We start from the raw sequence: 23137 nt of genomic DNA, 5'->3' as shown, positions 1-23137 counted from the left end.
TCCTACATGCTGGTCTGAGAAGTAAATCTCTTTTAAAAGAAGGCTGAGACCACGTCCAGGTAGCTTTGACTATACTGCTGTTAGCAACACTCCTCCCCATTTTATCCTTACTCATGGTTGCCTTGTGCCTACTTTTTCAAGTAAAACTTGATCACAGGTATATGAGTAAAGCAAAAGAAACCGGAGTATTCTAGTGAAGGAGAAAGCAGGTGTGGGGACCAGGTAGGAAAATGTAGCCTCTCCTTCTTATTTGTTTTTTAATATTGAATAAAGAGTGATTTGTGAGACTATAAGTTAATAGGAGTGTATATTAATGCCATTCCCTCCACCAAAGGTCTGTGTGAAGCTGAACATCTACCCTCAGCCTCCCACCTCCAGAGAGTTTTACATTCATGCCCTACTCCAAAATCAGTCAGATTCTGCCTTGGGTTTCCCTCTCTGTTCTTCTTTCTCAACTACTGTTTATGAGTTGGATCATCCCAAACTTGACTTTTTTTTTTCTGACTTATCTCACTTGACTATATATATATATATATATATATTTTATTCACTTTTGTTACCCTTGTTTTATTATTGTAGTTATTATTATTGTTATTGATGTCATCATTGTTGGATAGGACAGAGAGAAATGGAGAGAGGAGGGGAAGACAGAGAGGGGGAGAGAAAGACAGACACCTGCAGACCTGCTTCACCGCCTGTGAAGCAACTCCCCTGCAGGTGGGGAGCCGGGGGCTCGAACCGGGATCCTTACGCCGGTCCTTGCGCTTTGCACCACCTGCGTTTAACCCGCTCTGCTACTGCCCGACTCCCATCACTTGACATAATTCTTTTTTTTTATGATTCATCTATTGAAGAGAAAGAAAACGAGCCAGCGTATATCCCTCTGGTACACCTGTGTCCTGCCAGGCAAGGGAACAAGAACCTCGTACTCCTAGCATCTGGTGGAGTGCATGTGTTACAGTGTTCAAGGACCCAGGTTCGAGCCCCCCGTTCCCCACCTGCAGGAGAAAAAGCTTTGTGGGTGGTGAAGCAGGGTTGCAGGTGTCTCTCTGTCTCTCTCCACCTCTAACTGTCCTTTCTTCTCAATTTCTGGCCGTCTCTATCCATTAAATAATTTTTTTAAAAGTTATAGTAAGCAAAGTTAATTTACAGGTTTTTTTTTTTGTTTTTTTTTTTTAATAATTAAATCCCAAGCAAGACCTGTCATTTTTGTCCACTGTAAGGGTGGAAACTGGATCTTATTAGAATTCCCACTGCTAGAGCACTCTGTCTTTCCATTCTTTATTTGTTACCTCGTTGCCCTTGTTTATTCTCCTGATTACACCCCACTGCTGTCGGCTGAGACTCTAGTCCTAGGGGTCAGGAGGTGGCGCACCTGGTTAAGCGCACACATTACAGGGCACAAGGACCCAGCTTCAAAGCCATGGTCCCCACCTGCAGGAGGAAAGCTTCACGAGTGGTGAGGCAGTGCTGCAGGTGTCTCTCTGTTTCTTTCCCTCTCTATCTCCCTTACCCTCTAAATTTCTCTCTGTTTCTTTCCCTCTCTATCTCCCTTACCCTCTAAATTTCTCTGTTTCTTTCTCTCTCTATCTCCCTTACCCTCTAAATTTCTGTTTCTTTCTCTCTCTATCTCCCTTACCCTCTAAATTTCTCTCTGTTTCTTTCCCTATCTCCCTTACCCTCTAAATTTCTCTCTGTTTCTTTCCCTCTCTATCTCCCTTACCCTCTAAATTTCTCTCTGTTTCTTTCCCTCTCTATCTCCCTTACCCTCTAAATTTCTCTCTGTTTCTTTCCCTATCTCCCTTACCCTCTAAATTTCTCTCTGTTTCTTTCCCTCTCTATCTCCCTTACCCTCTAAATTTCTCTCTGTTTCTTTCCCTATCTCCCTTACCCTCTAAATTTCTCTCTGTCTCTATCAAATAAATAAATAAATAGATAGATAAATAAATAAATAAATGGCCCCGGGGACTTGAGTCCCAGGTCCCTGGCCCCCCACCTGCAAGAGGGAAAGCTCTGTGAGTGGTGAAGCAGGGCTGCAGGTGTCTCTTTCTCTGTCCACCTCTATCTCTCCTTTCTTCTCGATTTCTGGCTGTCTCTATCCAATAAATAATTTAATAAAATAAAGTTATTATAAGCCAAGTTAATTTACAGCTTTTCTTTCTTTCTTTCTTTCTTTCTTTCTTTCTTTCTTTCTTTCTTTCTTTAATGATTAAATCCCAAGCAAGACCTGTCATTTTTGTCCACTGTGAGGGTGGAAACTGGATCTTATTAGAATTCCCAGTGCTGTCTTTCCATTCTTCATCTGTTACCTCGTTGCCCTTGCTTATTCTCCTTGCCACAATGAGCTGGATCATTCCTCGTTTGTTCCCCTCAGTGGACATGGACCTTCGGAGGGTCTCCATGGCATCCTGGTTTGTTTTGCCCAACAGAGACTCTCCATTTACCGCGATCAGCTGATCGTTCACCCGAAGCCTCCCATCCTGGGAAGAGAACAGGTAAAAATAAGCATGATTCAGTCGTCTGCCAGAAAAGCAGGAGCTTTTTCTCCAGTTAAATAAAATAAAATAAAACAAAATTAAAACACACACACACACACCCAAAAAAATCCCTTTAATCCTCATGGATTATGCCCAATTGAGCGCTAGAATAATGATGTCTAAGTAGCCAGTGTTTATTTCAATCATTTATACATTTGCAAATCAAGTCTTTATCATCATCTGTTTACCAAAATAGCATACTAATTCCAGGGACACAAAGTGATCCCTTACTTGCTCCCAGAGACACCCACAAGGTTATTTCCAAGCCAAGACAGGCAAAGGCTCTGGGCTGTAAGACAATGCTCCAAGCAAACAGACCGGAGACATTTTCTCTAGACTCAAAAGTAGGATAAGTGACCCCTAGGCAGGAATGGGGAGGGGATAAGATTAACCTTGTCAGTACTTGGCAGCTCAGTGCCAGAACCCAAGCTAAGTCTTTGTATAGATAGATTATCTTTTCACAATTTCGCAGGAATGACTGTGGACTGCAAAAGCCATGAGACAAAAAAAAAAAAAAAAAAAAAGAAAGAAAGAAAGAAAGAAAAAGAAAAAAGTCATTGAAGCCATGGGTTCCACCCCATAATGGCGTTGCTGCCTGCTGTTTGATCAGTAGACTGGATGCTGTGAGGGAGCCAGAAAATATCTAGTCAGGGGATCAGAATAAGCCTCGTAAGATACACTGCTCTGACATGAGGTTCATTTTGAGTTGAAGCAGGAGGGAAAGAGAGAAAGGGAGAGGGAGAGAGGGAGGGAGAGGGAGAGAGAGAAGGAGAGGGAAAGAGGGAGGGAGAGGGAAAGAGAGAGGGAGAGAGAGAGAGAGAGCCAGGGAGAGAGAGAAGGACAGGGAGGGGGAGAGGGACAAGGAGGGAGAGAAGGAGGGGGAGGGGGGACTGGGAGAGGGGTGAAGGGAGAGGGAGGGGGAGAGAGAGGGAGATGGAGGGGGAGATGAGGGGAAGGGGGAGGGGGAGAGAGAGGGAGATGGAGGGGGAGATGAGGGGAAGGGGGAGGGGAGAGGGTGAAGGGAGAGGGAGGGGGAGGAGAGAGAAAGGGGCAGGGAGAGGGAGAGGGAGGAGAGAGGGCCACAGGGGAAGTTAGCTGCCATCTACCTTTCCGTCTGCACTTGAGGCAGGCACCTCTCACTCCTTTTCTTGCATCAGGAAAGAGAGAACGACTTGTCACCAAAGACAGAGATGGGATTCAGAGGGCTCCGCGCGACTATTCCTACAGAAAACTTAGATGCCACGGATCGCCTCGTGTGTCCATCTTTCCATGGTCGCCTCCCCTACAAATCCAAGGCCCTTGCCCTCCCTCTGTCTAGTCACCTTCCTGTCATTCACTGCCCCCAGTTGAAATGATGTGCATGGGCTGGGTAGGGTAGTGGTGCACTGGGTTGAGGGCACACAGTACTGAGCATAGGGACCTGGGTTCGAGGCCCAGTCCCCACCTACGGGGGACACAGGGACTCCCTCATCAGTGAAGCAACTCTCAAGTTGTTATTTTTTTAAATAAAGATTAAAAAAAAGAGAGAGAGAGAGAAAAAAAATAGCCTCCACAGAGTGGTGGATTCATCAAGCTCCAGCATCAACCATAGTGGCAATAATAAAAATCAAGACAAGAAAAAAAATAAGGGCCGGGTGGCGGTGTCCTTGGTTGAGCATACATATTGCAATGTTCAAGGACCCAGGTTTGAGCCCCATGCCACCCCCACCTGCAGGGGGGAACCTTTACATGTGGTGAAGCAGGGCTGCGGGTGACTCCTTATTTCTCTCCCTATCTTCCCCTCCCCTCTCAATGTCTGTCTCTATCCAGTAAATAAACTGAAAAAGTTTTTAAAAGATAGGCTAAAGAAAAAAAATGGCATATACGTGTTTGAGCCTAACCGGGTCCCTTGGGGATTCATGCCTTTTCTGTGCAGACTATATAAACGTAAAAATCAATCAGGGGGCCAGGCGGTGGTACATCTGGTTAAGCGCTTACATTACGGTGACAAAGACCTGGGTTCAAGCCCCTGGTCCCCACCTACATGGAGGAAGCTACACGAGTGGTGAAGCAGGTCTACAGGTGTCTCTCCATCTCTCTCCCACTCTATCTCCTCCTCCCCTCTCAATTTCTCTGATTCTATCCAATAATAAATAATAAAAATCAAAAATTTCAGCATCATAAAATGAGTCAGCTTTTTTCCTGTTCATTTGTGTTTTTTTTTTTTCTTTTCTTCTTAATCTCTCCTGGACTTGGTTTCATACTGTTGGAACTGAGCATTCTCAACAACGTGCGAGTGCTCAACAAAGGTGAAGGCTGCTTACTTTAGAGGCGGCTCCCCCGTTAATGATGGACTTGACGAAGATGCCCAGATCTGCGTGGTTCTCTTTTGACCGGTTTCCTTTGACGCTGACGCCGAGCCCAGCCGATCCGGAATCGTTGAGTGGAACTTCGAACGTCAGGAATTCCCTGGTACCGTCGGGTGTGAGGACCACGTCTTCGTCTTCTGCTTTCTAGTGGGGAACACAGGTGCACAGCACATTTTAGGCCCATGCTTCTCCTCCACCGGGACTTTGAGAGATTCTGCTGACTCTCCTCTGCTGAGGAGAAGTCGCTTCATCACAGCAAGTATAGTTTTTTTTTTTTTTTTTTTTGACCAGAGCTTCCTGACAAGATCCAGGATTACAGGGCTGTGCACCTCTGTCAGATGACTCCTGGAACCAACGGTTAATACTGTCGTGCGGAACTTGTTTTGAAACAAGGCTAAACCTGAAGGGGTTTGGGAATTAGAAGAGGGAATAGTTTGGGGGGCGGGGGGAGGGAGGAAATTGAAGACATACAGACTCCCACTGCTTGGGGGATATATATATGTATTTTTTTTCTGGTCTGTTTATATATTTGAAACTACAAGAGAAAAGCAGTCACAGCAGGAATTAAAACAATAACTTGTTTGTTCCCAATTTTCTTTTTGCTAGAAATTTTCAATGATATTAATAGTTTAAGGTTCACTAGCTGAGGCTCATCATTCTATTCAAAACAATAATAAATTCTGATGACACTAAGCCAGCAGAAAAAAAAAAAAAAGGTGTTCCTTTTTTTTTTTTCAGAAAGCCCCTAGAGAGATTCAACCTTCAACATCCGTGTGACAAGAGCAGTGCTAAACATCAGGGCAGAAAATTTTCCAGATTATTACACTGCACATAATATAGCTGGTAAATATTATTCAAGCAGTATTATTTAATTAACCAGTCATAAATGCAAGATTTGATTTCGTAATTGCAGCCATCAAAAGCACAAGGAGATTGTTTCAGAACACAGCATGTTCCAAGATACGGATTTCTCTCACCTCCTTTAAGATACTCAGCGAAAAAGGAGGCTGAGCATATAACCAGAAAAGATGGGGAAAGATGACATATTCTGTTCTATTCTCCAAACAGGGGCTGCCTGCCAGAATTCTTTTTTTTTTTTTCTTTGACTCGGTGTTTCCAATCAACTAATGGACAATAAATACCAGACGAATTGTAAATGCCACATCTAGGCCTATGAGCTGCCACTTCTCCCCCACCCCCCCAACTTTGAACTATTTCTCCAATACCCACATTATCTAAAGTTATCAAGTGATTACCTTTTAATTTAAGGCTTTACTATTTTTTTTCTTTTGTGTGATAGGAGAGAGAGAAATTGAGGAGAAGGAAGGAGAAGATAGAGAGAGAAAGAAAGACACCTACAATATCATGAAGATTGCCCACCCCCCCACCCCCAGGTGGGGAAATGGGATTTGAACCTGGGTCCTCACACACAGTCATGTGTGCTAACAGCCAGCACTAAATTATAAAAATATTACGGTAAAGTAAGTTTAATCTGAATTTAGCTAACACAATCTAAGATATTTCAATTAGATGAATTCGTTTTTCACATGCAGCGTATTTCAAGAAGTGATTATTCTGAGCCATCATAATGTGAGACACTATTTTTTTTTTAATTTCTTTATTGGGGAACTAATGTTTTACATTCTACAGTAAATACAAATAGTTTGTACATGTATAACATTTCCCAGTTTTCCATAAAACAATACAACCCCCTCTAGGATCTCTGTCATCCTTCTTGGACCTGTATTCTCCCCACTCACCCACCCACCACAGAGGCTTTTACTTCAGTGCAATACGCCAGTTCCAGTTCAGGTTCTACTTGTGTTAGCTCTTCTGATCTTGTTTTTCAACGTCTACCTGAGAGTGAGATCATCCCATATTCATCCTTCTGTTTCTGACTTATTTCACTGAACATGAACTTCTTCAAGCTGCAGAGACAACGCTCTTTTAAAGCCTTCAAATTCACAAGATGCGATTGGTAAAATGAGTCTTTCTCCTCCTCCCCTTCCTCTTCCCCTTTTGTCATCACAGGCCTTCATTGATCCAGGCCGACTATTTGCAGAGACAGAGAGACAGAGAGACAGGAGAGGAAGCGACCAAGAAAGTTCCCCCGGGGAAGCAGTTACAGGTACAGGGCTTGAGCCTGCCTGGGCTGCTTGAGTGACACTCCTTGTAGACGTCTCTTGTTGGCCCATAGATACTGATTCTCATTAATGTGAAAAAAATGATTACAAAAAAAAAAAAATGAGTACATATATAATGGTGCATAATCAAACAGGAGTAGGGTGTATTCTTAAAGAATGTTGTCACACACAGGAGAGCAGACATAACAGCTACCGCCAAAGAAAAATAATACTTGTCATTTTTTTTAATTTGAAGTAAAAAAAATCACGTGGAGGCCAGGTAGTGCTAAGCAGACACAATACAGTGCTCGAGGACCCAGCTCAAGCCCCTGGTCCCCACCTGCAGGGGGAAAGCTTCACAAGTAGGGAAGCAGGGCCCTCTATCTCCCCTCCCTTCTCAAATTCTGTCTCTATCCAATAATAAATAAACATTTTTTTTAAAAAATTGCATGAAAAGACAGGATAGTTCATTTCTATCTTAAACGCAAGTACTAAAAACTGACAGGTAAAAGTTAAACTTCGCTTTGTGGATTCAGTATGTGCAATCCTGGCAGATTTGTATTTGGAAGACCAGAAAAATCAGACAGAGGCCTTCTCTGGGCACGTTTATGCCTCAGATAACGGAAGGACCCTTATTGTTACTGATTTGAACCTCCAATTTAGCTTTTTAGTGTTTGCTGATTTTGACATTCCCATAACGTCTTACTAAGACTTCAAATCCTCAATTTTTTCCCCCCTACTTGAAAAATCAAAGCAAGGAGCAGAAAGAAAGTGCTAATCAAATTGAAATCATTTCCGACACTCTCTACCCTGAACCTGTCTCAGAGAGGACTTTATTCTTCACAGGAAATTCTCGTCCACTCTGAAGGCAGCAGGATGGGGAGAACGTTCTTTTTCAGCTTTCATATCCAGTCTTAAGATTGCATTATCACTAAAAACATTTGAGTGAGAGATTGCACTTTTCTTCCGATATTTCATTATTAATCCATTTGGCTCTCTCCACAAAGGACTGAAATGAATGTTAGCTTTCAGAACTTTAATTCTCCGGCAGCAAACTGTTATAAAGGAAAATCACTCTTCACAAACCGTTTTAGACATCGCATGTGATAAGCCGTGCAAGTACGCAGATCTCTTCATTCTGTTGAAAGGCGAAGCTGGCTTCCCATCATTGTCGGGAGTGTTATTCCATCCAAATCCCAAACTTTTATCAACTATTTGCAAGACAAACTCTTTTTTCTTTATAAAGGCGTTTTTCCTTATTAGCCTAAGCAAGAAGAGAAGAACACAAAAGAAACAAGACCCCCCCCCACTTTTATTTATTTTATTTAAAAATATTATTTACCAGGAATACAGAGAGAGACAGAGAGGGGGAGAGAAAGACAGATACCTGAAGACCTGCTTCACCGCCTGTGAAGCGACGCCCCTGCAGGTGGGGAGCTGGGGGCTCAAACAGGGATCCTTAGGCCGGTCCCTGCGCTTTGTGCCACCTGCGCTTAACCCGCTGTGCCACTGCCCATCTCCCTTGGCTAAGGCTCTTAAGGCAAAACTGAGCAGTGTTCTGGATTGTGTCTGTCTGTCTCTACCTCTAAAATAAAATATAAAAGAAAGAAGATGTGTGTTTATGACTTTAAAAACTCTTTTTACTTATTTGTTAATCACACAAGACAGAGCAGGCAACCGCGAGAGCCCGAGAGGATGTCAGAGCAGCTATCTGGCACCTGGGGTGCCTGCGGACAAACGAGAGACTCATTGCGTCCAAGCCCAGCGTCTTCCTCCCCGTGCCGCCTCCCCGGCCCCTCTTTCCTTTCATTTTAATGACTTTAATTATTTATTGGACACAGACAGAGGGAGCGAAGGAGGCTAGGACGCTGAAGCTTCCTCCGATGCAGTGGCGGCTGGGCTGCACCCGGGTCGTTCTCACGCCCAAGCAGCGCACTGTACGGTGAGCCATCTCGCCAGGGGACTCGCCCTTTTCCTCTGACTGCTGGGGTGTTGAAACGTCCATTAACCTACCACAGCAAGGCCATGCTAGCTCACACAGCTGAGCACTGCAGTGCAGCCTTACATCTTTCCTCTTTCAAACTTACGTAAGGGATGCACATTCCGTTTTACTCTGGAGAATCCATTTTTTTCAATCATCCTTTCAGTCTCGATCTATTTTCTATATGATTTCGACACACCAGAAACACTCAACGCCCTCTTCATTCTTCCGTTTCTGACTGATTTCACTTCACAGGATTCCTTCAAGCTCCATCCAAGATGAGGTGAAGAAGGTGAGTTTACCATTTTTAATAGCTGAGTAGTATTCCATTGTGTGTCTAGACCACAGCTTGCTCAGCCACTCATCTGTTGTTGGTCACTTGGGTTGCTTCCAGGTTTTGGCTATTACACATTGTGCTGCTATGAACATATGTGTACACAGATCTTTTTGGATGGGTGTGTGTTGGGTTCCTTAGGATCTATCCCCAGGAGAGGAATTGCAGGGTCATAGGGTAGGTCCATTTCTAGCCTCTGAGAGTTCTCCAGACTGTTCTCCACAGGGGCTGGACCCACTGACATTCCCACCAGCAGTGCAGGAGGGTCTCACCCACAGGCAGAAGTTGAAAAATAAGAACAGAACGGAAAACACAAAGCAGAACTGGACTGGAGTTGGTGCAGGGCACCAAAGTCAAAGACTCTGGAGCAGGGGAGAGAGTGCAGGTCCTGGAGCATGATGGCAGGGCAGGGCCACATAGGGCTTGTATTGTTTTACGTAAAACTGAGAAATGTTTTGCATGTACAAACTACTGTATTTACTGGCAACTGTAAAATATTAATCCTCCAATAAAGAAAAAAATAATAAAATAAATAAATACAATGGGAAGGGAGAACAGAAAATAAATAAGTAAATAAACAAGATTTTTAAAAGCCTCTTTCAGCATTCAAAAAGAAAGAAAGACTCAATGCCAATGTGATTCTGATCAGCCAGCTTCACTTCTTGACGTTCTAAATAGAAATTAAGGGCATGAATTTTCTTCTTTTCTTTTCATTATCTTTATTTATTTATTGGTTAGAGACAGCCAGAATTTGCGAGGGAAGGGAGTGGTAAAGAGGGTAGAGAGGGAGAGAGAGACAGAGAGACACCTGCAGCCCAGCTTCACCACTCACAAAGCTTTCTCCCTGCGGGTGGGGACTCCTCGGGCTGGGATCCAGGTCCTTGCACGTGGTAACCTGTGGGCTAGACCAGGTACAACAGATCCCATTTATATTTCCAAGGTTGTCTACTGATTTTCTTTTAAGTTCTGGTATTCAGTTTTAGAAATGTGGAAAATTTGAAATGCATTTCTTTCTTTCTTTCTTTCTTTCTTTCTTTCTTTCTCCCCCTTCCTTCCTTCCTTCCTTCCTTCCTTCCTTCCTTCCTTCCTTCCTTCCTTCCTTCCTCCACCTCCTGGGTTATTGCTGGGGCTTGGTGCCTGCACTAGGAACCCACTGCTCCTGGAGGCCACTTTTTCCCCTTTTGTTGCCCTGGTTGTTTTATCATTGTGGTTATTATAGTTGTTGTTATTGATGTTACTGTTGTTGTTGGATAGGACAGAGAGAAATGAAAAGAGGAGGGGAGACAGAGAGGGGAAGAGAAAGATACAGACACCTGCAGACCCGCTTCACCACTTGTGAAGTGACTCCCCTGCAGGGTGGGGAGCCGGGGGCTTGAACCAGAATCCTAACACCAGTCCTTGCACTTTGCATCACCTGTGTTTAACCCGCTGCACTACCGCCTGACCCCCGAAATGCATATTTTTCATCTATTAATGTATAAGGAAATAACAATCTACTTAATGGTATCCTTCAAATACTGTATATTTTTATACTTTGTGTGTATGTGTGTGTGTGTGTGCCTCTACCAATGAACATTGGGAAAATACGAATGAGCACCAGCAATAGCTATGCTTTTATTAAATCTTCTCTCTTCCAACAAGAGTTTGGAAGTGATATGTTTTTATGCTGTATTATTTGAAGTGAAAAATAAAACCCAAATTGTTACACTCTGCTCTGGATGACCATGGGAAATACTATCTCTCATGTATAACACTTTCAGCATTTAGGGGCTTTACAATAAAGCTGGATATTTTTTTTCCTTCCTTTTGTAGCAAAGCACTGCTCCGCTCTGGCGTATGGTGATACAGGATATTGAACCTGGGACCTTGGAGCCTCAGGTAAGAGAGTCTCTGCATAACCATTCTGCTATCTACCCCCACCCTAAAATCACACTTTAAGAAACTATATGACAATCCTTGGTCCTTGAGGTGAGTATCCTCACCTCAGTCTTTCCTGAATGCACACTCTTCATCAGAGTCTGTCATCTAAATAGGACACAGCTAACTTTGCATTTTAATCCATACCATGAGTGCTTACTTTTGTTATCAGAAATAAAATGCCCAGTTATCAGCTACTGAGACACCTCATGGCTGAGCCTGAAAACCACTGTTTTCATATTGAAGAAACTTTTCATTGTGCTTTGACCCTCCATACTTTTCATCACAAAATTTTTTTCTTTTTTATATTTCCACTATGCAATCTGAAATAATACAACTTTTCACAGCTCAGGAGATGCCGGGATCGCCTTAGGGTGCTTCTTCCCGAGCTAGTGCTCTCTGGCTTGGAGAGAACTCAACTGGAGCCGATCTAGGCTGCTGCGTGGGAGAGGGATCAGGAACTCGTGCCGCACCAACTTTGCAGGAGATACACTCTGGAACTCTCGGAGCCGGAAAGCAATTTCCAAGTGTCTTTAATCAGAAGAGCAGCTGTTTTTATACTCTCCAAGTAGGGTGGAAACAGGATGTGATATAGAGAGGGTGGAGAGAAAAGTGACTGGTGAAAATCAGAGTGTGACAAGGAGGGGGCGGAACAGGCGAGAATCCTATCACTGAACCACCAATGCCCTGGAGGGAGTGCTTTATGTAAATGTAAAAGTGATTTATGTAAATAGACCAAAGCTTTGGATCAGTAAATCCCTATATAGGCATATGGTTAAGCAGAAGCCAGGGGGAGGTGGCATACTACCCAACAAGGAACTTGTCTACAGTTGTTCAAACTTCTAAGATCATCAGTTTGAGGCTCTTCCAATTATGTTGGTAAACAGATACGTTTTGTATTATTATTATTGTTATTATTTTACTCTGATCACTACTAATCAAACTGTTTGTGGGATTAGTAAATACCCCTAAATACAAGGCCACTTTGGAATTTAGTCAACCTACAGGATCTCTTCTATGAAGAGTCAGGAAAAGAGAGGAAAAGTAACTTCAGAATTAACTAGTAAGAAGTCGTCTCTGTTTCTCTCTCCAACACCTCAGCATCTCGCAAAAGATAAAGGTCTTACCGTTTGTTTTGGGATCTGCATCTGGCTTGGCTCTGCATTCTAGAAGAATTGAAAAAAAACATGAATACAGATCGCCCAAAGCCATCTACAACACACAGGGACACACATCTTTACTGGGAAGGAAATCTGGTCAGTTCACAACTGCCGCAAAGAATTATACGGAGGGTGATCACACTGTGATGGTGTATTTGACCCGCTCACCCAGCCTGCTGCTGGAATGCCGACCTGCACTGTGTGTGTCTCAAGAAGGCTTTCTTTTCTTTTCTTTTTTTTTTTTTTCCTCCAGGGTTATTGCTGGGGCTCGGTGCCTGCACCATGAATCCACCGCTCCTGGAGGCCATTTTTCCCCCTTTTGTTGCCCTTGTTGTTGTAGCCTCGTTGTGGTTATTATTATAGCCATTGTTGATGTTGTTCGTTGTTGGATAGGACAGAGAGAAATGGAGAGAGGAGGGGAAGACAGAGAGGGGGACAGAAAGACAGACACCTGCAGACCTGCTTCACCACCTATGAAGCGACTCCCCTACAGGTGGGGAGCCGGGGGCTCGAACTGGGATCCTTACGCCGGTCCTTTGCGCCACAGGCACTTAAGCCACTGCGCTACCGCCGGACCCCTCAAGAAGGTTTTCTGTACATGACATTTCACGTCCTCACTCACGGGGTACAATTTCTGTATGGAAACGGTTCTTACTGATTTGTATAATTCACAGTAATGTTTCTCATCTTGATTTTTTTGTTAAATTTCCCAACTACACCTAAGTTGTGAAATATATTGTAATTGGATAGTTAGCCCAGATAATAACAGTGTGAAGTCCACTCAGAACCATAATCATGTCGTAAAATACTACACAAGCTGTAAAACGTGACTTTGTGTGCTAAGAGCGGGCTCTCCTTGTAGACATTTACACAGATGACTGACTGTTTTAAGGCCTGTATGGATAAGAGTACTTCAGCACTGATACCCCAAACAGAAGGGAAGTGTCCTGTTAGCTGAATTCAAAGATCATCTGAGATGCCCCCTTTACGTTTTCAGGCTGTCAATCTTTCAGGTCTTAAAAGGCAGCTGCAATGAGGAGGGACCGATAGCTTGCTGGCTCACTCCTTAGTGAAACGTTCAGCAATAAATTGAATAACCAAGGCAGAAAAAAAAAAAAAATCTAGGCAGCAGAAGGGGAAAAACAGAAGCCAGGAAGATTAAGACTAGACAAGAAGAAACTGACCAACCTGACGTTGGCACAACGCTGAATAGTGTCCAGGCTTTGGCAGCCTAACAATCTATTGCCCAGGCTCAGATACACTGAGGAAGAATTAAAGCTTCATCAAGTCGCTTCTAAAGCTGAGCTGTTTTGTTTTTTAAAGTGCTCGTTTACAATTTAATAAAGATCTCTCCAGATATACGATCAGGTGGTATTTCAGGCACAAAATTGGATAACAGTGGGGGATATGCAAAGCTGGGTCTGGATCGAGGGAGAATGCATTAAACATTTAAAAATAGAAATAAAAAGTTCTCATCATTTGTCAAAATCTACTTCAACTCAAGTGTTCCCTTTTCAGCTCGATCACAAGCTAACATTTCCCGCTGTGGCAAGATCAAGAGAAAGGATTTTAGTATGACTGAAAGTGGCCTGGCCTGGGACAAGCGGAGAGTCTATTAACATGATATCCTACTAGCAAACCATTCCCACAAAATCTCAATGTTCTAGAATATAAAGATGAATTATGGTTTAAGAAAAACTAAAGCTGGGGGGGGTGGTTGCACAGTGGGTTAAGCATGCATGGCGCAAAGCGAGGGGACCGACATAAGGATCCCAGTTCGAGCCCCCGGTTCCCCACCTGCAGGGGGGTCACTTCAGAAGCAGTGAAACAGGTCTTGAGGTGTCTGTCTATCTTTCTCTCCCCCCTCTGTCTTCCCCTCCTCTCTTCATTTCTCTCAGTCCTATCTAACAACAACATCAATAACAACAATAAGAATTACAACAGTAAAACAACAAGGGCAGCAAAAGGGGAAAAAAATGGCCTCTAGGAGCAGTGGATTTGTAGTGCAGAGACAGAGCCCCAGAGATAACCATGGAGGCAAAAAAAAAAAAAAAGAAAGAAAGAAAGAAAGAAAGAAAGAAAGAAAGAAAGAAAGAAAAAATAAGGCTGGAAAACATGTCAAAAGTTCTAAGGTGATCCAGGGACGTGTTCTGAAGCAGTTGTCTCACTTAGACTTGACCTCAAACTATAAAGGTTGTTCTTCTAGTCATGTCACTTTTTTTAAAGTAACAGCACTTCTTAAAAAAGAAAAATCCACTGAAAACTATGTAGATTTCAGGAACATATTTCCTTTCAACAGAAAGGATGAAGTGCAAGGCTGCTTTCATCACAGGTGGTAAGGCAACACCAGGATGCCAACTGTCAGGTGAGTCTTACCCTCAGTACTCTGTAAACACCCCACTAAATAGACTTCTGTAAAATGGGGCCTGGTGGGTGTGGTGCACCTGGCGCACGTTACAGCACACAATGACCGGGGTTCGAGACCCCCATCCCCACCTGCAGGGGGAAAGCTTTGCGAGTGGTGAAGCAGGGCTGTGGGTGTCTCTCTGTCTGTCTGTCTCTCTTTGTGAGTGGTGAAGCAGGGCTGCAGGTCTCTCTCTCTCTCTCTATTTCCCCCTACCCTCTTGATTTCCGGCTGTCTCTATCCAATAAATAAAGATAACTTAAAAAAAAAAAAAAACCTGTGCTGGGGCTGGGTGGTGGCACACCTGGTTGAGCGCACACGTTACAATGCACAAGGACCCAGGTTCAAGCCCCCAGTCCCCACCTGCAGGGGGAAAGCTTCACCACTTGTGAAGCAGTGCTGCAGGTGTCTGTCTCCCACACTCTCTATCTCTCCTTTCCCTCTCGATTTCTGACAGTCTCTAACCAATATATAAATAAAGATAATAATTTTTTTTAAAAAACCTGTAAAAGGTCACTTCATGACACCCCGAGTACCGCCTCTGACAGTCACCGATGGTCAGTTAGTTGCCCGATTTGTCACCGAGGTCTTCCATTTCAGTAGGAAGACTAAAGGAAGTTACTCCCTTGTACAGAACAATCAGCAAGCACCGTTCTCTGGATTCGTTAGATGTAACTACAGAAACGCGTCACACGTGGTGGAGAAGACAGCTAGCTTTCAGCAACAGCCTTTGAGGTGAGGGCTACGTCGTCATCAGCATCTCTGTATTCAGTCTGTCCATCTCCAAGTGCTCAGGAAAGGCACCGTGGATTTTTTTTTTTTTTTTAATATTCCCTATGCCCAATACTATGGACACCTCTTTCTACAATGGAGGGAATATTAGAATAGAATGAATGAGTGTGTTCTGCTAACTTAGAGAAGAGAAAGCTGCACAATGAATAGCCTACTGAAGGCCACTCAGCAGTATGTTAAGGGCTCAGAATCTGAACCTCAATCTGTGAAGCACTAAATTACTTATCTCATGTGTGAAGCTCAGGTAGTGACTAAAAGATATACTATATACATCTTCTTAGAGGAAAACCAGAAGGTGAACTAGAAAACATTAAACCTTCCTCTTTCAGAGTTTGGTCTGTAAAGAAATGTATCCAAGATAGATTAGCATTAAGTATCAAAAATATAGACCTGAAAGCAAAAGTACACAAGAGTCTGCAGTGAGTACCCCCCCCCCCCCAAGTCTTCATCTGCACTATTCCAGCCTTTAGGTCCATGATTGCTCAACAACTTGTTTGGCTTCGTATGTTAACTCTCTTTTCAGTCACCAGGTTCCAGATGCCGACCAGACTTCCCTGGACAGACGACCCCACCAGTGTGTCCTGGAGCTCCGCTTCCCCAGAGCCCTGCCCTACTAGGGAAAGAGAGAGACAGGCTGGGAGTATGGATCCACCTGTCAACACCCATGTTCAGCGGGGAAGCAATTACAGAAGCCAGACCTTCCACCTTCTGCATCCCACAATGACCTTGGGCCCATACTCCCAGAGGGATAAAGAATAGGAAAACTATCAGGGGAGGGGATGGGATATGGAGTTCTGGTGGTGGAAATTGTGTAGAGTTGTACCCTTCTTATCCTATGGTTTTGTTAATGTCTCCTTTTTAAAATAAATTTTAAAAAATTCAAAAAAATGCCAAAAAAAAAAAGAAAGAAAGAAAGAAAGAATGAGTGTGTTACGGCTGGAGAAGCCAGTAGACACTCTGCCCGTCCAGCAGCTGGCCCAGACCCCTGACTCATGTGCACTAGGCATCTTTTCTCTGCACCAGATTTACACACCAGCTCCCTTGGGTGAAAGGCATCTTCCTGGCGAAAGACCAGCAGGCTCACGGTCCCTTCCATCTTGGTGCTTCTCAACAGGGAAACGACTTCCTCTTGGGATTTGCCGGCTAAGTCTACTCCATTGACCTAAAAGGAATAGAAAGTTTCCAACTCCAGTCCTTTGCAAGTAAGTAACAGAAGCCAAGACAGACACAGAGCAGACACCACTCTCAGGCTCCTCTGGCGGATGAGGGCACACGGTCAGTTCACAGAAAGTCCTGCCGCAATCTGGCGATCTGGCAACCAGCAGGCAGACAGTTGTGGTTAATCAAGAAACAGAACAGGCGTCTAGAAGTGAGGGAGGAAACCATGAATCTTGTCATGCTTGTAAGAAATCAAAGGCTATGGTCATCAAAGCATCCACAAGGAATGAGCCACATGCAGCTCGGCCATCAAGCTCACAAAACAACAACAACAAAAACACGGACTTTGTGTCAAGATATCTAGATGGCCTACGTATCAGAGATTTTGTTTTCTTCTCTCTCTCTCTCTCTCTTTTTTTAAGGACAGAGAGAAATGGAGAGAGGAGGGAAAGACAGAGAGGGGGAGAGAAAGACAGACACCTGCAGACCTGCTGCACCGCCTGTGAAGCGACTCCCCTGCAGGTGGGGACCTGGGGGCTCGAACCGGGATCCTTACGCCAGTCCTTGCGCTTTGCACCACATGCGCTTAACCCACTGAGCTACCCACCCCACTCCCTGTCGATAACATTTCTATATTGACTGACATACATGGAAAATTACAGAATGTTGCACTTCACGACAAAATGCTACATCACCGCAAAAAAATAAAATAAAATAAAAAAGCCTTAAGTTACTGAAAAATCTACAATCTACAAGCAGATGAGATGAAAAGATAGTCCTCCTCAAATAACATGGCGGGATGCAGACGCCAAAGGGGAGCACACTGTTTGGCGACACATGCTTCCGCTCAGACACAGAGTCTAACACACATTAAAGCAACACCTGTGAACAGAGCCACTTCTCAAGGACCGTGGGAGCGGAGAGGGAACCCTCACCTCGATGAGTCGGTCTCCTGCTTTAAGTCTGCCATCTTGAATGGCTGCGCCTCTGGGAAGGATGTTTTTCACATAGATGGGAGCTGAGCCGCCTATCGTTACATCTCTGGAAGTGATGCTGAACCCCAAACCTTCTGTACCTGCAAAGACCACAGAGACAGAAGGGTCAGTACAGACGAGGCTGCCTGCAACCTCGCAGATGTTATCTCACCTCAAGGATTCCTTCTAACCTTCTACCTCAACCTGTAACACTCACAGTTGGCTTCCATTTCTCATTAATACTTAAATAGGTGTAGAATTTTATTTTTTTTTTTCAGAATAAATGAAACTGTGGAAAATCTAGATGAGGGGCCGGGTGGTGGCGCACCTGGTTGAACAGACTTGTTACAGTGTGCAAGGAACCGGGTTCGAGCCCCTGGATCCCAACTGTAGAAGGAAAGCTTTGCGAGTGGTGAAGCAGGGCTGCAGGTGTGTGTCTGTCTCTCTCCCTCTCTATCTCCCCCTTCCCACTTGATTTCTGGTTGTTTCTATCCAATAAATAAATAAAGATAATAAAAATTTATGAAAAAAAACGTCTAGATGACATATATAAAGTATTTGTTAAACTTAAAAAAAAAAGAACACTTTTCAAAGATAGATAAACAAAATTCAGGATGTAAATGATGTCTAAGTCTTGGCACTGTACGTGAAGAGATGCTATTTTATTTGTAAGGCAGAAGAAGCTAGAAGAGGAAAAGCAAAATATTGAAATTCCTAAAACTCTAACTATTCACAGCACTACTTACAAGAAATACTGGTTTTTGCCAACATCACTTTTAAGTTACCTAAATGTTATCACTTATGTCTCATTTTTTTTAAAGTAAATCTTTCAATGGCTACTACTTCTGAAGGTCATCACATTATGTGAAAAAATGGAAATAAGGCTTCTATAAATTACTTGGCTGATTTAAAAAAAATTATATTTATTGATTTTCCCTTTTTTTGCCATTGCTGTTTTATTGTTGTTGTAGTTATTACTGTTGTTGTTACTGATGTCATAGTTGTTGGATAGGACAGAGAGAAATGGAGAGAGGAGGGGAAGAGAGGGGGAGAGAAAGACAGACACCTGCAGACCTACTTCACTGAACTGTGAAGCAACTCCCCTGCATATGGGGAGCCGGGGGCTGGAACTGGGATCCTTGCACTTTGCGACATGTGCACTTAACCCGCTGCGCTACCGCCCGATTCCCGACTGATATTTTCTTGACATAATTTTTGGTAGGGAGACTTGTAGGCTCTATTCAGTGTAGACAAAGACATTGCTAGAGTCCACATGTAATGAGCCAGAAATTAACTGAGAACGCATGTGAATAATCGGACATATCTTTATGAATCTGAGGACTTCATGAGGTTTCTCCTAATGATTAACTTCTGTGGGAAATTAAAAACAAAACAAAACTCTGTTTCTGAAGATGTTCAGTTTTACTAAAGTGAGAATAGTCTTGGTATGAACACATGCTCTCTACTAGGGGATGAAGTGGTACAGAAGTGAAAGATCTATACAAGAAAACATGAATCTGCTGTGACACGAGGTATAAAACTAGAAGCAAGAGTTCATCATCAATTTGGAGAGAGAAGTATGAGACCGTGGGTCAAGAAGGAAACACAGAGAAGAAGAAAACATTCAACAATTACACCTGTCACAAAACCCACTGGAAATATTCTTGAATGGAAAGAAAACATTCATTTATTTCATGGCTAAGAAAAAAAAAATCCACTTTAATGTGCCTGGGCTGCTAATCCCCTACGTCTTCTGTGCTGCAGACTCGAATGGCATATTGTCTATATGAAACTTCTCTAATTATCCTACTGGGACTTCTCCATATGTCTCTGTGCCTTCATGAAACTCTAATGACTTGCAATAACATTTATTAAGAAAGAGTTCTAAATTATTCTCCTTGTGCAATATTAATTTGTGTGAACTACAAAGGCTGGCTGTTAGATGAACCGTAATACTATTAAAATATCAGCAGTAACCCCTAAATCTGTAAGCTAAAAGTTCAGGCAGTGACCTTTAAAAGAAAGATAAATAGATATCAATTTTCATTTGGTAAAGCCAACAAAACATTTTGAACTGACTGAAACAGATTACTGACCTTCTCCTCTGACTTTATTAAAAAGCTAATTTCTACAAAAGAGCAGGGTATTTGAGAATGCCAATATGGTAATAAATATTAAGAAATCATAATTATGAAAGCAAGTGCACTGGAGCTATTTTATTTGTCATGTTCTATGACACAGCTCCAAACTTATGCCAAAGAATTATTATAATGAAGTCCTCTTTTTAATACTTAGGATTGATCTCAGTTTATGAAGAGCTTTCGCGATTCAGAGCATGTTGGTTCATTTTGAAGTGAACTTAAAGTTTCTTTTATAATTGTTTTTTTTTTTTGCTTGTTTTATTTTGTTCTGTTTTTTGAATGATCTTTATTTATGGAATAGAGGCAGCTAGAATCAAGAGAGTAGGAGGAGATTGAGAGAGGGAGAGAGACACCCGCAGCCCTGCTTCACCACTCAAAAAGCTTTCCCCCTACAGGTGGGGACCGGGGACTTGAACCCAGGTCCTTGTGCATTGTAACATGTGCGCTCAACCAGGTGGGCCAACAACCAGGCCCTGTGAATACAAAGATTCACATTGACGTCTCCTATATTTTTGAAATATTTCATTTTAAAACTGTTAAATGTAACAATTGGCAAAAATTAGTATCTGTTATCTACAGTGAAAGTGTATCAATCCTCATACAATATTCATCATTCAAAGATCTGTGTTTAGAACTAATCAAAGATAATTACCATTCTCTTTGTTCTTATTTATTGTAAGCCATTTATTTTTAATATAAAGTATTTGCAAATTCTGGCAAGTTGCACAGGCAGTGTGTGCCACGTGTCAAACGTTCTCACAGAAAATTAAACTCCAGGTATATTGATGGGGGGGTGCTACATCATTTAGATTATTCAAGGCCAGAAAAATGTTCAAGGGAAAAAAAAATCACCATTTATGCTGATTAAGCTGGTCCTTATAAATTACCCTGTGTAAAATATATCCACTAGGACATGGTTACACAAAAGTCTTGCATGCTTGAGGCACTGAAGTCCTGGTTCAATCCTCTGCGTCACTATTCGTCAGAGCTGAGCAGTGCTCTAACCTCTCTGTCTCTTGTTAAAAAACAATCAAGATCTTCAAAAGTTTATGTAGTATAATCATATTTTAAATGCTCTTATAATCCCCGGTTCAAATCCCTGGACCCCACCTACAGGGGGAAAGCTTCACGAATGGTGAAGCAGGGCTGCAGATGTCTGTCTGTCTTTCTCCCTCTCTGTTCTCCTCTCCTCTCAATTTCTCTCTGTCTCTATCCAATAATAAAGAAATGAAAATATTTTCAAAGATAAAGCCATGAATGCATGTAATAAAGTTGATTCTATGGCAAATTAAAATGCATCTCATTATAAAAATAAGAAGCAGGTCATAAGTTGTGGATAAAATGAATGTGCTCCCATCAAAGATGGGCAGTAACTAAGCAAAGCACTGCTCTACCTTTAAGAGAGATCAAACAGATTCTTTTTTCTCAAATTTCTAATCCTTATTTATTCATAGGAATAACAGAGACAGTCAGATATCGAGAGGAATGGGGAGACAGAGAGACACAGAGACACCTGCAGCCCTGCTTCACCACTTGTAAACCTTTCCTCCTGCAGGTGGGATCTGGGACCATGAGCCGAGGTCCTTCGACTTTACATGATGTGGACTCAAGCAAGCGCACCAATGCCTGGCCCGCACATTATATTTTCCAAACCACTCTATTTGTGGATCTTGATATATTTTTTATTAGAATTTGGTACTATTATATGGGTAGAAAAAAAATAGAGGGTTGGGAGTCGGGAGGTAGCACAGCAGGTTAAGCGCAGGTGGCGCTAAGCACAAGGACAGGCTCCCAGTTCGAGCCCCTGGCTCCCCACCTGCAGGAGAGTCGCTTCACAGGCAGTGAAGCAGGTCTGCAGGTGTCTGTCTTTCTCTCCCCCTTTCTGTCTTCCCTTCCTTTCTCCATTTCTCTCTGTCCTATCTGACAAGGACATCAATAACAACAATAACAAGGGCAACAAAAGGGAATAAATAAATAAATAAATATAAAATAAGTAAATAAAAACATCATCACAACCATTTTTTTATTAAAAAAAATAGAAAGGGGGCCTGATAGCACCTTCATTTAAATTAAAAGTTGATCTAGAGCTGATGTGATCTCTTGATTTGTAAGGAAAAAAACGTGTCGTTCTGATTATGTCAGTTAAGTGTCTGAAGTTTAAAAGCCAGCTGAACCAAAATTAAGACTTTCTGGTTCACATGAAATCCAACAAAAATATAATGATTTCGAAAGCAAACAGGAGTCTCAGACTTTATAGCCTTGTCATCAATGGTAAGAAGAATGTTCTTAAGATCCAGAAAACATTCCAGTACAGATCTGCTCTCACAGCCATGTGGCATAAAGACCGTACTCAATTATCTTTGGATTCCTAACAATCACATTTACCTGAGCTGATAAAAAAAAAGAGAGAGAGAGAGAATAGGGAGTCGGGCGGTAGCGCAGTGGGTTAAGCACAGGTGGCACAAAGCACAAGGACGGGCGTAAGAATCCCGGTTCAAGCCCCCAGCTCCCCACCTGCAGGGGAGTCGCTTCACAGGCGGTGCAGCAGGTCTGCAGGTGTCTGTCTTTCTCTCCCCCTCTCTGTCTTTCCCCTCCTCTCTCCATTTCTCTCTGTCCTATCCAACAAGAACAACATCAATAACAACAACAATAGAACAACAATGGCAACAAAAAGGGGATAAATATTAAAAACGAAATAAAAAAATTGAAAAAAAAAAGAGAGAATATTCTTGGGATTGGGAGGTGGTGCACCTGATTGAGCGAATGTGTTACAAGGCGCAAGGAATGGGGTGCAAGCCTCCAGTCCCCACCCGCAGGGGGAAAGCTTTGCGAGTGGTGAAGCAGAACTGCAGGTGCCTGTCTCTCTCCCTTCTCTACCCTCCTCCCATTTCTGGCTGTCTCTGTTAAACAAATCAATAAAGATCAAATACCTCTGATCACTTCAAGAAAGGAATTCAGTATTTGGGGAAAGCAGGAGATGAGAAGCCAGAGCCATAGCTTCTTGGTGTCTGTTCTATTAAGAACTAAATGGACAGCTTGGATGGAATCGGTCACAGCCTCTCGCTCGAGGGGCAGGACTGAAACACAGGCTCTCCAGGTCCTCTCTGAGGGTCTTAGCCTCGAGAGAGCCAGTCAAGAGAGTTATCCAGAGCACTGTTGTGTGTTTGACAGAAACTTTCCAAACTCGCTTAGTCATCATCTTCCAGAGTTGTACTTCAAGTGGCTGCGAGACAGCTGGCCGGATGGTGCCCCTGCTACCCCAGGCCTG

At 43.0% G+C, this 23137-nt stretch overlaps 1 protein-coding gene across 13 annotated transcripts in view; it reads right to left on the bottom strand.

Annotated features, from left to right (window-relative positions):
• PARD3 (par-3 family cell polarity regulator) overlaps positions 1-23137 on the bottom strand; it is a 652495-nt gene that overhangs the window by 281704 nt on the left and 347654 nt on the right. For all 13 annotated transcript variants that reach the window (XM_060192488.1, XM_060192489.1, XM_060192482.1 and 10 more), the window contains 5 exons: positions 17690-17829; positions 16630-16758; positions 12368-12406; positions 4841-5029; positions 2310-2480 (listed from right to left, as the gene is read on the bottom strand). In XM_060192488.1, the coding sequence (XP_060048471.1) occupies positions 2310-2480; positions 4841-5029; positions 12368-12406; positions 16630-16758; positions 17690-17829 (668 nt within the window). The remainder of the gene's footprint in view (positions 1-2309; positions 2481-4840; positions 5030-12367; positions 12407-16629; positions 16759-17689; positions 17830-23137) is intronic.

The sequence above is a fragment of the Erinaceus europaeus genome, chromosome 6, assembly GCF_950295315.1.
Source record: "Erinaceus europaeus chromosome 6, mEriEur2.1, whole genome shotgun sequence".
NCBI classification, from domain to species: domain Eukaryota; kingdom Metazoa; phylum Chordata; class Mammalia; order Eulipotyphla; family Erinaceidae; genus Erinaceus; species Erinaceus europaeus.
This window is presented reverse-complemented; position numbering and strand designations above follow the sequence as displayed.